At 36.9% G+C, this 14,874-nt stretch overlaps 3 protein-coding genes across 4 annotated transcripts in view; 1 reads left to right on the top strand and 2 right to left on the bottom strand.

Annotated features, from left to right (window-relative positions):
- LOC107730416 (dematin-like) overlaps positions 1-5,789 on the bottom strand; it is a 9,952-nt gene extending 4,163 nt beyond the window's left edge. Inside the window, exon 1 of one of the 2 annotated variants that reach the window (XM_016541261.1) lies at positions 5,523-5,789. The gene's annotated coding sequence lies outside the window, so the exon portion shown is untranslated. Of the gene's footprint in view, positions 1-2,083; positions 2,250-5,522 lie in introns of those variants that run through there. The other variant, XM_016541262.1, reaches the window with a different exon arrangement.
- Positions 5,790-7,997: 2,208 nt separating this feature from the next.
- On the top strand, positions 7,998-9,545 carry LOC107730415 (protein PBDC1-like). The gene is made up of 6 exons (XM_016541260.1): positions 7,998-8,100; positions 8,524-8,589; positions 8,697-8,756; positions 8,933-9,073; positions 9,154-9,265; positions 9,377-9,545. The coding sequence occupies exons 1-6, from the start codon at positions 8,071-8,073 to the stop codon at positions 9,487-9,489; spliced, it is 522 nt and encodes a 173-aa protein (XP_016396746.1). The 5' UTR covers positions 7,998-8,070; the 3' UTR covers positions 9,490-9,545.
- Positions 9,546-11,140: 1,595 nt separating this feature from the next.
- xpo7 (exportin 7) overlaps positions 11,141-14,874 on the bottom strand; it is a 21,491-nt gene continuing 17,757 nt past the window's right edge. The window contains exons 26-28 of the mRNA XM_016541265.1: positions 13,111-13,209; positions 12,742-12,869; positions 11,141-12,505 (exon numbers count right to left, since the gene is read on the bottom strand). Coding sequence (XP_016396751.1) covers positions 12,412-12,505; positions 12,742-12,869; positions 13,111-13,209 — 321 coding nt within the window. The 3' untranslated portion in view covers positions 11,141-12,411. The remainder of the gene's footprint in view (positions 12,506-12,741; positions 12,870-13,110; positions 13,210-14,874) is intronic.

The following is a 14,874-nucleotide window of genomic DNA, read 5'->3' as shown; positions in this document are numbered from 1 at the left end:
ATGCATGTATATATTTCAGAAAAATATATTGTTTATATATTAAATATATTTATTTATAATATAAATTATATGAATTTAAATATAAATTATATTAATATAGACATGTAAATACATGTAAATATTTTCAAAATATATACTGTATGTATGTGTGTGTATTTATATACATAATAAATATACACAGAGCACACATATATTATGCAAACAAAAACTTTTATTTTGGATGCGATTAATCGCGATTAATCGTTTGACAGCACTAAAATATTACTAAATGATTGTTGTCTTTTGTGCTGAATTCATTTGGAATAACATGTCAGGACCAGTATAAATGAGCATCTATTAACCAACATCCTAACACTTTATAATAAGGTTCTATTAGTTAACATTAGCTAATGCATTAACTAACAATGAGCAACACATTTGTTGCCAAAAATACAACTGTTTTTGTTCATTCATTGTTAGTTCAGCTCCATTAAATAATATGAACAGATAAAACTTTTGATTTTAATAATGTATTAGTAAATGTTGAAATTAAAGGAAAAAAAAAAAAAAAAACGACTTTATTCAACAATTCGCATCACCCTAGCTCCATTTTGGAGAGTATCCACTGAACGTAGTGGTATCACACGAAGTATCCACTTGGGTGTGCTGTTTTGTGTCAGCTGTGCCACGCGGATACGCAGTTTACGTCGTTTACGCTTTGATTTGAACGAAAACAACGTATCTGCATGGCGCAGCTGACACAAAACAGCATACGCAATTTACGTTCAGTGGATACTCTCCAAAATGGCACTAGGACGAATTGTTGAATAAAGTAGTTTTTTTCTTTTCTTTTGCACTCTAAAAGTATTCTCGTAACGTTGTAAAATTTGTTTTGAAATTTTTTTTGCTTTGTTGAACCCCTGATGTTACATGGATTATTTTACCGATCTCCTTGCTACGTTTCTGGACCTTGATCGTGTAAGGACCCTTGCTGTCTATGGGAGGGTCAGAGAGCTGTCAGATTCCATCAAAAATATCTTAATTTGTGTTCTGAAGATGAACGAAGGTCTTACGGGTTTGGAACGACATGAGGGTGAGTAATTAATGACAGAATTTTCATTTTTGGGTGAAGTATCCCTTTAACTATATTCATCATTGTTAATGTTAACTAATGTAATTAAGTAATGTTATCAAATGAAACCTTAATAAATACAATTCAATAAAAATAAGCAACACCTTTATGTTAACTTTTAACCAACCTATAGATAAAATAAGGACAATTTGAAATAATAAGCAACAACAAAATATACTTAATGGTGACTGGCAGACTTTAACATGCTGCTGCATCCATACACTTATCATTTGTAGAAGAGCTTAAAATTCATCTGTTCCATTGTATTATTGTACTTACAGTATGTACTGAGAACATAATAATGGCATGTATGTCAATAGCAGCATAAAAAATATGTACTACCACAAAACATGCTGATTAACCAGAGAGAAGCTTGTGATCTACCATTACTAACATTCCTCTAAAACAGCACAGCGTGTCAGACTGGGATTAATGGACCTGCTTCAAGGCAAGCATTAGAGAAAACAGTGCGTGTTAATAAGGAAGCAAGGCAGAGCACTCATGAGATCCAGAGAAAGCCCTTATCTCCAATCAGACAGGGAGTTTTAGCATGCATGAGTAACTGCATGAGTAACATGAGTAAAGTTCACTGCAAAGAAATCAGTTTCTTAATCAGTATGTGTGCATCAGACAACACTTTGCATTTTATCAACATTTGAGAGATAAAATCATATTTTTTGTGAAGTCAGTTGAATTTTAAATGGGAAAAAAAAAAAAAAGATTTGAATCTGAACCTTAATATAAATAATAATTTTCTTTGGTTTGGTTTAGTTTACAGTAGTAAACTAAGTTTATGGTATGATACAACTAAAAATGTAAATAAATAATAATTATATTGCTTATTTAAGCCATAAACTGCAGAGGAACAAGCACCAAGAATCCATAACTTCATAAAAATTTTTTGAAAAACCAACCGTTATCAGTCTGAAAGGAAACAGTCATTTTGGAGGCAAAACAAGCCACAACACAGACCAGGATTTCACCTCAGCTCCAGCTCTGTGACGAAGAGGAAATCCTACGCTGAGAGATCCAGACTTCCTGTCATCCCACTCCCGTTCTCCCCAGTCCTTGTCATCTCTCTCTCTCTCTACACGCTGCCTTGAAGACCCCACCCACTTCTCTCTCCACCCAAACTGAAATGCACTTATCTCAGTCAGCAGACCAAGAGCAGCCAACGCCCAATCAGACACATCGGTTGCATCACCAGGGCAACGCTCTTCTCCGTCTGAAGCAAATTCTCCAAGCAACGCTGATGGATACAGGATCCATTACCTCTGTGAGGCCTTGCTGCTCCGCTGGGAGCGTGATGTGAGGAGTTGAGGAGCTGGGGTGCTTGTGTTTCTGGCTTGACATAAACAGCCTAAGGAAGCCTTCCTCTTGAAGATCTCTCATGATAGAACAATGGCCATGCTGCACCCTTCCTAACTCCTCCCCATCACTTCTGATGTGCTGCACGTGGTCGGGCAGCCATGTTTCTTTATTCCAGACTCAGCTTTATTCCGCATGTAGTGCTATCCAGGTCATAAGCCTGGGGGTTTAGCAGAGCTCTGGATTGTCTTGCCTAGTTCAGTCAACAAGCTTGTGAAGATCAGACCAGCGGAGAGACTGACTGCTGGATTTGTTCAATCAGATTAGTGCTCCATTGATTAAACCTGCTATGCTTCTCAGTTCCCACTCTTTGTGAATCACTTAACAGCAATCCCAATAACAGGAGGAGACATCAATGGCCGGAAAGTGCATTATAACAACTCCATCACTTTTTTCCCCACACAAAGTATTACAGCCTGTTTTGCAGTTTTAGGACAGAAAAGAATAGAAACAAAACTGAACTGAACCAAACAGAATGGAATACGACAGATTAGAATAGAGCAGAATATAACAGGAAAGATAATAACAGAACAGAACAGAACAGAATGGAATAGTCCAGTCCTAGAATAGAACAGAATAGAATAGTCCTAAAAACTGTGAAATTGAACAGAGTAGAATATGACAGGAATGAATAGAATATGGCAGAATAGAATAGTTCTGTCTTAAAAACGGCAAAATATAATAGAAAACAACAGAATAGAGCATGACAGGAAGGAATAAAAAATATGACAAAAGAGAATGGAATAGATCTATACCAGACAGGAAGAAACGACTGGACTAGAATAGAATAGTCCTGTCCTAAAAACTCTCAAATAAAATTATGATGTCAGGAAAGAATATAATATGACAGAATTGAATAGAAGGCAATCGATCTAGACCAGACAGGAAAGAATAGAACAGAACGGAATAGAATAGAATAGAATAGAGCAGAAAAAATTATGATAGAATTGTCCTGTTCTAAAATTGTAAAATTGAATAGAATATGACAGGAATGAATATAATATAGCAGAATAGAAAAATTCCTAAATAGTTCTAAAAATGGCAAAATAAATGGAAGAGAATATGAGTGGAAAGAACAGAATTTAACAAAATAGAATTTTAAAAAAATAGAAGGGAAGGGAATAGATCTAAACAAGACAGAAAAGAATAGAATAGTCCTGAAAATGGCAAAATCAGATTGACAGGAATTAATAGAATATAGCAAAACAGAATAGTTCTATCCTAAAAACTGCTAAATAAAATAGAGTAGAATACAATAGAGTAGAGTAGAAAATGAAAGAATAGAACTGAATAACAGAATAATGACAAGAATGAATAAAGAATAACAGGGAAAAAAAACAGAACATGACATAATAGAATAGAAGGGAATTGATCTAGACCATACAGAATAGAATAGAATAGTCCTCCTGTCCTAAATAGGGTAAAATGAAATAGAATAGAAAAATAGAATAGAAAAGAATAGATCTAGACCAGACACTAAGAATAGGCTATACTAGATTAGAATAGTCCTAAAAACTGCAAAATAGAATTATTATGACAGGGAATATTAGAATGTGGCAGAATAAAATGAATAGAATAGATATAAACCAGACAGAATAGTATTGAATAGTCCTAAAACTGCAAAATGGAATAGAATAGAACACAACACAACACAACACTGGATAGAAATTCAATTTTACTTTAGCACTGATGTTCCATGTAAATCCAATCTAAGTGAAACAGTGCAGGAAGGGGAGGTCATCTGCTGTAACTTGATTTATAATATCAAACAGACATTCAGTCTGTTTCAAAGTTTCATTATGCATCGTCACTACTCATCTTCATATATTTCAGTACTAAATAGTCTCTCAAATGCCATGGGGAATTCAAAATAAATGCACAGCAATATTTAGCTACAGGTGGACATACCAGAAGGAAATATAACATTGAGAGAGTGAAGAATCTCTGGATCAAGACATCACCATATGACTCTTTGCTCCTTACATCTTACAGCCTTTTATCTGATGATGAGAAAGTCTTTTCACTGCCACCATTAATGCTGTCAACTCAGAGTGTGATCATGAGGAAATGTTTTTGTTTTTGTCTGCAGTCATTCCTTTGATGAATATTTCAACAAATATGAATTAGAGCCGCTGGTATTAGTCAAACACTGGTAATTCCCCACTAGTAGGCTACACTTTAAAAAAATCTAATTATAAGTCTATAATAATAATAATAATAATAATAACAGTATATTTAATTTATTTAGCCTTATAATAACACACACACACACACACACACACACACAAAACAAACAAGTGTTGCTCAAAGGAGAAACTGCAGGGCTGAAGGAAGCAGTAGTTTCCTGTTGCTTTGGACAGGAAAACACTGAAGCAGCGGGGATGCGTCTTCAGTGTCAGCAATGAGACTGTTGCTGTTTTCCTTTCCTTTCGTTATTTTTTTTTTATCTTTATGTTATTTCGGGACGCTAGAAAGGCACAAGTAAAATGTAATTCGCTAATAAATCAAACAAAAACGTTTATATACGCGCGAAATGTAACTGAAACATAATTGGTTTACATGCAAACTGCGTAAATAATGTTAATTATATGACTCGAGTCATGAATAATAACGCGTAGGCTACAGGACAGTTAAAGGACAGGCCCATACAGAGCACATTCCTTATTTTAGGTCTTAAGATTTTGTCGAAGGTTATGTGGCCTAAGGACACATTTTATTTTCTAGTCGGGCATTTTAAACCAAGATTCGACATTTTCAAATAAAGCTATAATTGTCCTCTAGAGCTCGCGAGACTCTTCTGTGCATGTAGAAGGACAAGTGTCTGATGGTGCCTCTGTATACCACAATACCTCTACTGATGCTTATGATCGACTACGGAAAAGAAAATTAACAAATACATCCATCAATACACCAATAGGTACATCAAACAGCAGCAAACGATGACCGCAAATCCATACACGTCAATAACTTGACCATATTGTCCGCTCATCCTCCACTGCATCCCAGCTATGTGACGAGAAATAAACATGTCGCCTAATCGTACCTGAGACTGTAAAACAGCGGTTTATTCGGTCCTTTCCGTCCGGAGATGCAGAAATTCAAAGGTCTCTCAAACACTCACTCAAGATCATTGCGTGCATTACGCGTTCATGTGCGTGTGCCACATTGGCCGTGTCTCAAACACTAGTGAGCTGCCTACCTAGACAGCATTTTGAGCATCATAGTCGCTTTCGGCGTCAGCTGACTCGGAACGCGTTTATAATCCCAAAAATGCGCTCTGTAGCTTTTGAAACACAGCCAATGTGAAGGAAATGTGCGAAGGAAATGTGAAACATTTTTTTAATACAGTGAATGGCCAACCAATGAGAGAAAATAAGAGTAAAACAGCTGTACTCAAGATGGGACCGTCCTGTTCCTCTCACTAATGCCCTTATTCCTCCCTAGAATACAGACTCTCTTTCAGCATGTGTAGGTGAATTAAGGGGGATTGTGACCGTTTTTGAATTTCCGACATGAGCAAGGTTTCTTGCCATAAACTAAAAACATCAGCCGAACACATGATATATATTTCTGTAATACTCAAGATGTTAACTACCCATTTGAGGAGGAAACAATATTATGATGAAAGGATACGTGACGTACACTTTTCTGTAAACTGAGCCCAAAACATTTTTTTGGTAACGTTTGGGTGATTGGGATAGCACATTTTTTCATTAATTTAGGGTAGTGTAAGAATATTTACTGTATTGCACAAGTTAGTTCATACTTCAATATAATTTTCTATGCAATATTTCATTTTCTGTTCATCATTATTAAGAGCCCATGTTTATTTCTGTTCAACTTTATTTCTCACTTCATAAATCCATCCAAAATTCATACAATACAACACATGTAACTGAGGTAAAAGAAGGCTTGAAGTCCAAAAGTCATTGAAAACATTTAAAAATCAAATATTAGACAAGTAAAAAAAAAAAAAATGCTTCAGGTCCAAAAAAATAAAATAATAATTGTTGGGTGGCCCCATCACCAATTAACTGTTTGACAAAGAAGTTGCACAAAACTTTAACAGAAACATGAATATGGTTTATTACTGCAACAAAAAACATTTTTAAAAAGTTTATCTATAGGCTAATGCTTCTATTTTCAAAACGCTTCTATTTCAGAATTTTTATTTGAGCAAAAATCTAGCTAGTTCATGAATATTTCTGTGGTTGATTAGGGCTTGCATAAATAAAAAAGGTTGGAAACCACTGATTACAGAGCATATACAGTGATTCTCTACAAGGTAAATCATTTTCTTTATTAGCAGAGCCTTTAAGCACTGTCCCAAATCAACCAAAATTATGCTGTCCCATCCACTCACAATTTGAGTTGAATTACTGAAATAAATGAACTTTTCCACGACATTCTAATTTATTGAGATGCACCTGTATATATAAACATAATATGCAATTCAGTAACATAAAAAAAAAACTTCCTGTTTGATGCCTGCCCCGCCCACCTACATGATGTCACACCAATGAAGGCATCCCATTTTAATTATGTGGTCTTACACCTAGGACTCAGCAAAAAAAAGTTTTTATTTTCACTCATTAGGTGAGAAAATAAATTCTGTATAGTTGTACTGTCCCATTTGACCTTATGTCCCAATCACCCTTAATTCACCCTATGTAGAATTACTGGAATTGTTTATCCTTCCCTGGTCTTTAGACATATATTTCACATTATTCAAACTTCGCAATCACCTTTTCTGACGTTATACATTTCATGTATTAAACAGGCTACCTCTTTTAAATAAAACAAAGACTTTATTAAATTAATTTAATGTAAATTATACTTTTCTGAAATAGAAATAGTAAGGATATCTGAATAAAAAAAATAGGCTATTTGAAAAATCTATATAATTAAAACAACAACGAAAAGAAATAGCGTGACGGCTTTAATTGGACCTAATTCTCTTTAGAGGGCGCCGAAGTAATTTATTATTTAGACAGATAAATTACATTTTATAAAACATGAATGTATTTCGACATTTTACATTAATTGCACTGCACCAATAGCTCTTAATATTTAAAATAACTGCTTAGCAAGACTAAATAAGGTAACATTATTACTAAAACACTGTTACAAAAAAACTTTAGGCTTTAAAACAGCCTAACCACTAGAGGGCGCAGTGCAACCTCTTATTAGTATTCAACTAAAAGACATTTTAAATAAATATAGCATTTGATTAACGTTATTTTTTCCCACAACTTTCCCCCTCCTAACATATGACACCTCTACACAAGATAAAACATTTAACTGGACAAGAAAAAAAAATACTTTCACAAAAACCAACGAGATCTGTAACAGAGCTTAACCACTAGAGGGCACAGTCGCACTATTCGCCATTTCATTTTATATTCCATCATATAAATGCATTTTCTTTTCATTATTTTCCATTGTTTTATTTTGTCACCTTTTTCTTAAATCAATTCCGCTGCGAGCAATACCTGATCTGAACAGCAGACCGAAAACAACACAACGCATTTAAATCACATGACCTGTCGTCACGACGTGTTTGTAGCTCATCCGGGTCAAAAGGCGTCAGCATGGACACGGGGGATGTTCTTGCATCTCTGGTAGGCAATTCGTTATTTTAACTTATCAACAAACACAAGGCACTGTATGATAACGTGATAGTATTTTATTGAACCGATGCTCTCATGTAGCGAATTTTCATAACCGTTCAGAGCCCAGAGTAATACATCTAACGTTATATGTCTTAGTTAGCCTGCATGCTAACAAGCATGTTATGGGCATATGGCAAAAATAACGAAATAATTTCCTTAATCATCACTGATATTTATACTCATCCAGGTTTAAAATGCTTAGGTAGTACTATAAAAAGGGTACTTGACAGCGTTGATGAATACATGAATTCTTCGTTAGTCTCTTGAGGCAGCGTTTGTTTTTAACGACACGGGTTTTACGTATTAGATTTATTAATACACTTTAATGTTCAATTTTCCACTGAATGGAGTATTTCTGTCTTTAATAAACAGGGGGTAGAGGGAGCCACTGCGGCTGCGCATGCGCTCTCTCTTCCAGCAGAGGCGTATGGAAATGATGTGAGTTGGGATGTTTTGATATTTGCAAATGAATAAGAAAATAAGTTAAATATTTGTAAAAGTATCCCCACTTCAAAACACTAACCATATTGTATGTTTGCCATCAGGCCCAACTGGAAGTAATGTGGGCTATGAAAGCCTACAATCACGCAGAAGTTTACTATAATGTAAGTGAATGAGTGTCACAATCTGTCCTGTCAGTTGGATCCCATAAATCAGTGGTTACCAACCCTGGTCCTGGAGGCACCTCAACACTGCACGTTTTGCATGTCATGTCCAGGACCAGGGTTGGGAACCACTGGCTTAAATGTCCAGCTTCACTGACAGGCTTATTTCTCTACAGCTTATTTCCTCAGTTGATCCCAAGTTTCTAAAACTAACAAAATCAGACGAGCAGATATACACTAAATTCCGGGAAGCATTTCCTGACCTTAGTATTCAAGTTCTGGACCCAGAGCTGCTGAAGTCAGCGGATGCTAAAGAGGTGCGTGACGTCACTCTGGTGTTTAATTTTTGATTTCACTCATGATGAGTCGGTCAAGCTATCTTTACATTTTTTTCCAGAAATGGAGGCCCTTTTGTAGCCAGTTTGAAGGAGTTGTAGAAGACTTCAACTATGGTACATTATTACGTCTAGACTGTCAAAAGGACTACACGGAGGTGAACACGATATTTGGTATGTGATGCCACACGTTCACTTCTTTTAGTAGTTTACACACATCATACAAGTGCACAGGAAACAGATTAAGAACAAAAAGCCTAATTTTCCCCTCCATTTTCATTTCAGCAACCAGAATCCAGTTTTATGCCATTGAGATTGCGAGAAACAGAGAAGGAAACAACAACTTTGTCCACAATGCCAATTCAAAAACCAAACAACAGAAGAAAGATAAGAGCTAATCATAACAGCTTACTATTTGAAGTGGCCGCCTTGATGTAGAGATCTTTCTACACATAAAAGGAAACAGATTAAGAACAAAAAGCCTAATTTTCCCCTCCATTTTCATTTCAGCAACCAGAATCCAGTTTTATGCCATTGAGATTGCGAGAAACAGAGAAGGAAACAACAACTTTGTCCACAATGCCAATTCAAAAACCAAACAACAGAAGAAAGATAAGAGCTAATCATAACCGCTTACTATTTGAAGTGGCCGCCTTGATGTAGAGATCTTTCTACACATAAAGCTCAACAGTGGAGAAACATGTTAAATGTCCTACTTATTTTTTCCCCACTATGTAAATGTGTGTAAAAGAGTTGTTTTTCTCATTTGTACTCAAGTTAATAATTCAATTTTGATTTTCCTGCAATGTGTGGTACCTTTTTTTAAATAAATAACAGTACACATGTCCTACTTATTTTTTCCCCACTATGTAAATGTGTGTAAAAGAGTTGTTTTTCTCATTTGTACTCAAAAGTTAATAATTCAGTTTTGATTTTCCTGCAATGTGTGGTACCTTTTTTTAAATAAATAACAGTACATAATTCCCACTGAAAAAACTGCTTCTGTATTGTGTGATTTGATTGTATTGTAATTAGAATTGGCGTGGTTTGAAAGACAAAATTGCATTTGCTACCTATTTTTTCAATATGTTGTCAATTTGAGTGAATCAGGATTTTCAACAAAGCACAACTCTTAAGTAATAGATGGCATTGTTAAAAAAAATTAAACACCAACATGGACATGAACAATTTTTTTTGATGGCTCTCAGAACCCGCTTTTGAGGAGGATTTCGATGGGATGTGGAGGCTGAAGTTCAAAGTTCACCTTTGAGAACATCCTGATGTATCCCAATATTGACTTTTTCTTTAAATTTTGTCATTATTTAGCATTTTTGCTGAACTTTTACTGCATCAACAGGCATTACTGCTATTTCTTTAAATTTTGTCATTTAGCATTTTTGCTGAACTTTTACTGCATCAACAGGCATTACTGCTAAACTCGGATCCATCCAATAAAACATCGTTGAGCAGATTCCATTCACTACAGACTTCCACGACTTTGATTTACAGGAAATTCCAGGTTTTCTATGACCTTGGGAACCCTGCTGCTTTTAAGAATAGGAGTGTTTATTACAAAAAGGATCAAATTTGACCATGTCGACTTGAAAACCACGACTGTTTGGTCTAATGTTGCGATCACAAAACGTGCACATACTAGTACAAACCAATGATGTTTATTTTGCAGTCACAATGCTTACACTATATGTAGCAGACATCCAAACAAACAAACAAACAATTCAACCAGCTAACCTTATCACTCAATGGACCCAACACACAGTCGCCAAAAAACACATTCACATCAGGGAACCAAGAAAAGAAAGTGAACATCCATGAGTGTTGGACATGGTTAAGAGATGAGCTAGTTCTTCACAAACAGTTAGCAGCACAAGTTGCTATTATACTCCATTCGGCCTCTGTGTTTAAATCTACCATATTCTGATGCGTTTTCAGAGAAGAACGAGAAAAAAAAAAAAAAAACTGGGTTAAAGCTAGAGACAACTGTCGAAAGTGATCCTGTCACGATGATTTGAGTACCAGGCTCTTTTTTTGAAGGACACGGCTACATTCTATAGGCTCCACTACCGAAGAACGCCAGATCAACAATAAAGCCACGAGAGACTGGAAGCCTGTGAGATTAAAAATGCAGGGAAAACAGTTTGACGAAAGCTCAGAGAGCAACTTTACCACAACCAAGCCACTTTATCAAATCAAATCCACAGACGACGTGATCGAACCCTTCAGAGACAAAAGGGGAAAGGTTATGCTTGCGTTCTCCGATGAATTTCACACGAGGATGGGGTGGTTTTGGGACCGTTCCCAGGCCGGCAGTGAGCAGATCTAAGAACATTCTCGGCGACGGAGGATGTGGTGGGATTGTGACCTAAAGGTTGACGCAAGACAGACTTCATCATGCCCAAGATTTGAGGGAAAACGGTATTCCTTCTAAAAACGTTAACGCAAAAGGTTTTGTGTATTTACATAGCTCCCGATTGTGTTCCATAGAGTCAATTCGAGGGGGGAAAATTAATAAATGTACAACTTGTGATCCTATTCGACGCTTCATCCCGCCCCCTCTGTGGACAGGTGTCAATCCCAGCACTCACGCCTCAATCCCACATCGTCACCCAGATATAAACCACTCTCTCCATACAGACAAACCCACACTTCAGCACAGTTGCACTAACTTACTAGACTGTAAAAAGTTTTCAATCACACTCATTATTTGTCTTAAATTGTAATCATTATAAACATTGTTGAAAATGTTATGAAAAAAAATGTACACTTTTCTTTTCCTTATGTGTTTCTATACAAGGCAGGCAAAAGCAGAGCACTATGTATACCAGCTCATCCTAACCCTTCCTCCCACAAACATGCTCTCAAACACACTCTCACACACACACACACACACACACACAGACTCCCACTTCCCATCGTCCCTCCGAGTGGTTCGGGTGTGCCGCCCACTTTATAGAGTCCACACTGGTGCCGCCCCACACCCCAAACCCATTCCCCAGCCGTACCCCCTTCTCTCTCTTTGGACTTTGAGCCCCAAATGACAAGAGAATGGTCAAGGAGAATGACCTCTAGAAACTGGCTTTAAAATATGTATATATTTATATGTGTATATATATATTTATATATATAAAAAGGGGTGGGGGGAGGAGGTGTGAAGGGAGAGAGGTAATTGGGTATTGTTAGGGACTGGGGAGTGGGAGGTGCAGGCTTGCGCAGCGGTGGTCCCCCGGCAGCCGGGCCAGGGGAGGGTGGGAGTACAGGCTGGGACCGGGCCACGTGGGCGGGGCCTGGTGCTCTATGGAATGTCAGCTCATCATATCGTTGCTGTTTACCCCGTATGTGGAATTCTTCATGGAGTCATTGACTTCTCTTCTAAATACTGAAAGATTCTGTGTAAACCTGCGAAAACAAGAAAAAGTGAGTTCGCTAAAAATGTATACTATATATCACATATACGTGCAAATAAATATATAATACAGTCTAGTTTACTACTCTAAAACGTACAGTTAAGGAATACGAGATGGCTCGCACTAAGAAATGCCATTAAATGGGCTCAATCAATCTTTTCTAACAGAACACCCACTTCAAAAAACGTACACACAAAGTTTGTTGGAATTCCCAGGAAATCAAATTACCTGTCTCTGTTTTTGGTCAGCAAGTTTCTCTCTATGCCCTCCATGAGATTTTCAAAGCATAAGTGCATGGCTTGCTGCTTTTCTGGTGGTTGGCTGTTCACAATGCTGTTCCTCAAATCTGCAAAATACTACAAACACAATGCAAATCAGCATGTTAGAATGATTTCTGAAGGATCACGCGAGTAATGATGCTGAAAATTCAGATTTGCATCACACAAATGAATTTTAAAATGCATTCAAATAGAAAACAGTTATTTTAAATTGTAAGAGTATTTCACAAGACTACTATTCTACAGTATTTCTGATTAAAAGAAATGCAGCCTTTGTGAGCTTTTAAAAAACCAAAATCTTCTATATTCTGTCTCATACCTTCTCATTGAGTAGAATCAAGCCAAGCAGTGGTCGTGACATTGACCACTGATTCCTACAATCTTCAAAAATGATGATATTCAACACTGTGGACAGCATCTGGATAAGATTGTGAGAACTCTTGTCAGATTAAGTATCTCCAATACATTTCAAAATGTAACAGTGTTTGATAGACATACATAGGGCTGATATGGCCAAAAAAATTATCACGATGATTTTTTTATTTATTTATATCAGTCCATATCAATAATTATCATGATAAATTTCAAATCTTTATTTCTTTCAAGTTTAAAGGCAGATTTTTGCTCCTACGTGAATGATGTAGAAATCAGACCATTCATTAATGGTTTTAAACTACTCTATGGTTAAAGGCAGGGTATGTGATTTTTCAAAAACACTTTAGAAAACTGATTCGGGCCGAATAGCAAAACAAACTTGTAGCCAATCAGCAATAAGGGGCGTGTCTACTCGTGATGTGGAGGAGAGAGCTTTCAGTGCATGGGACGGACATTAGCCGAGCCGAGCGACAGAAAGATAGAGATGGCGGATAAAAAACAAAAGAGGAAAACGTCTGCGGAACGATAAGGCAAAGAAGTAGGACCCGTGTAAATATTGGATCAGCTTTCCAGCGCTGGAGAGAACACAAGGAGCGGAGGCCTGCGATCGGACGCCGAGGTTGCTTTGTTTCTTCTCAATAGGTGAGTAACACCGTGTCTACAACAGCTCTGCCTACACTGGACGCGATCAAACGACCATTGAAAAACATTTGAAATTTGTATCAGCACGTCATAAATAGAACCCGGCAGCAGTTTTCTGTCGGGATTTGTTGCGCCGCGCCGCGCCGCTCACGTCCGTAGACACGGTGTAACATTGGTTTTGCTTTGTTTCACAGAACTAATCGTTGCCTGGGTTGCGTACGTATATGTGGGGCGGAGCTATCAAAATAGGGGCAAGACCCTTTTGGGGTAGAGGCGTGTTTGTTTTGGTGATTTCAAATATAAACATTGACTACCAGAAATCCCTTACTCTGCCTTTAAAACAGTTTGTGCAGTAGACATGGTGTAACATTGGTTTTGCTTTGTTTCACAGAACTAATCGTTGCCTGGGTTGCGTACGTATATGTGGGGCAAAGCTATCAAAATAGGGGCAAGACCCTTTTGGGGTAGGGGCGTGTTTGTTTTGGTGATTTCAAATATCAACATTGGCTACCAGAAATCACTTACTCTGCCTTTAAAAAATGACACATTTCACGTTTTTTAATTCTTTACACTTTTACAGTCATTTTTCCTTAAAATAAATATATTAATAGAATAATTGATTTCTTAGTTTCTGCACTGATACGGTTTCAAATCATGAAACATGTTTGTGTTGCCTGACTTTGATCCATATCTTCAGCACATTTTGCAGTGCAGGCTGCAATATTAAAAATAGTAAATTTTTTGTCTCTTAGAAATGCACATTTGACAGAAGTTTGGGTTGAGAGTAGTAGTAGCTTGGAGTTAGAATGCATATTAGGGTTGCACCGATACCGGTCTCCTGTACTCGTACTCGTTAAAATGCCCTGATACCAAACGCCGATACCACACAGCATGTGATAAGCGCCATATTCAAACAAAGAAACACCGACAACAGAACAACAGACAGCAGAATGGAGTTAAGGAAGTTTACTACGAAGTATATGTATGCAATTAATATAACGTTAAACCTGCAGTATTAACGGCTGTATAGCTGAAGTGCGCGAGCTGATAAAAAAAAGCACGCTGA

The sequence above is a fragment of the Sinocyclocheilus rhinocerous genome, unplaced genomic scaffold (genome assembly GCF_001515625.1).
Source record: "Sinocyclocheilus rhinocerous isolate Xijiao unplaced genomic scaffold, SAMN03320098_v1.1 scaffold1660, whole genome shotgun sequence".
In the NCBI taxonomy this organism is placed as follows: domain Eukaryota; kingdom Metazoa; phylum Chordata; class Actinopteri; order Cypriniformes; family Cyprinidae; genus Sinocyclocheilus; species Sinocyclocheilus rhinocerous.
Note: the sequence above shows the minus strand (reverse complement) of the source record. Positions and strands in the feature narration are given on the sequence as shown.

What these genes read in the sequence shown, in the direction of transcription:
- LOC107730415 (XM_016541260.1), top strand. Translation starts at nt 8,071, where the DNA reads ATGGACACGGGGGATGTTCTTGCATCTCTG. An exon ending in GGGATGTTCTTGCATCTCTG is followed by an intron (nt 8,101 to 8,523) that starts GTAGGCAATTCG and finishes TTTAATAAACAG; the next exon opens with GGGGTAGAGGGAGCCACTGC. An exon ending in ACGCAGAAGTTTACTATAAT is followed by an intron (nt 8,757 to 8,932) that starts GTAAGTGAATGA and finishes ATTTCTCTACAG; the next exon opens with CTTATTTCCTCAGTTGATCC.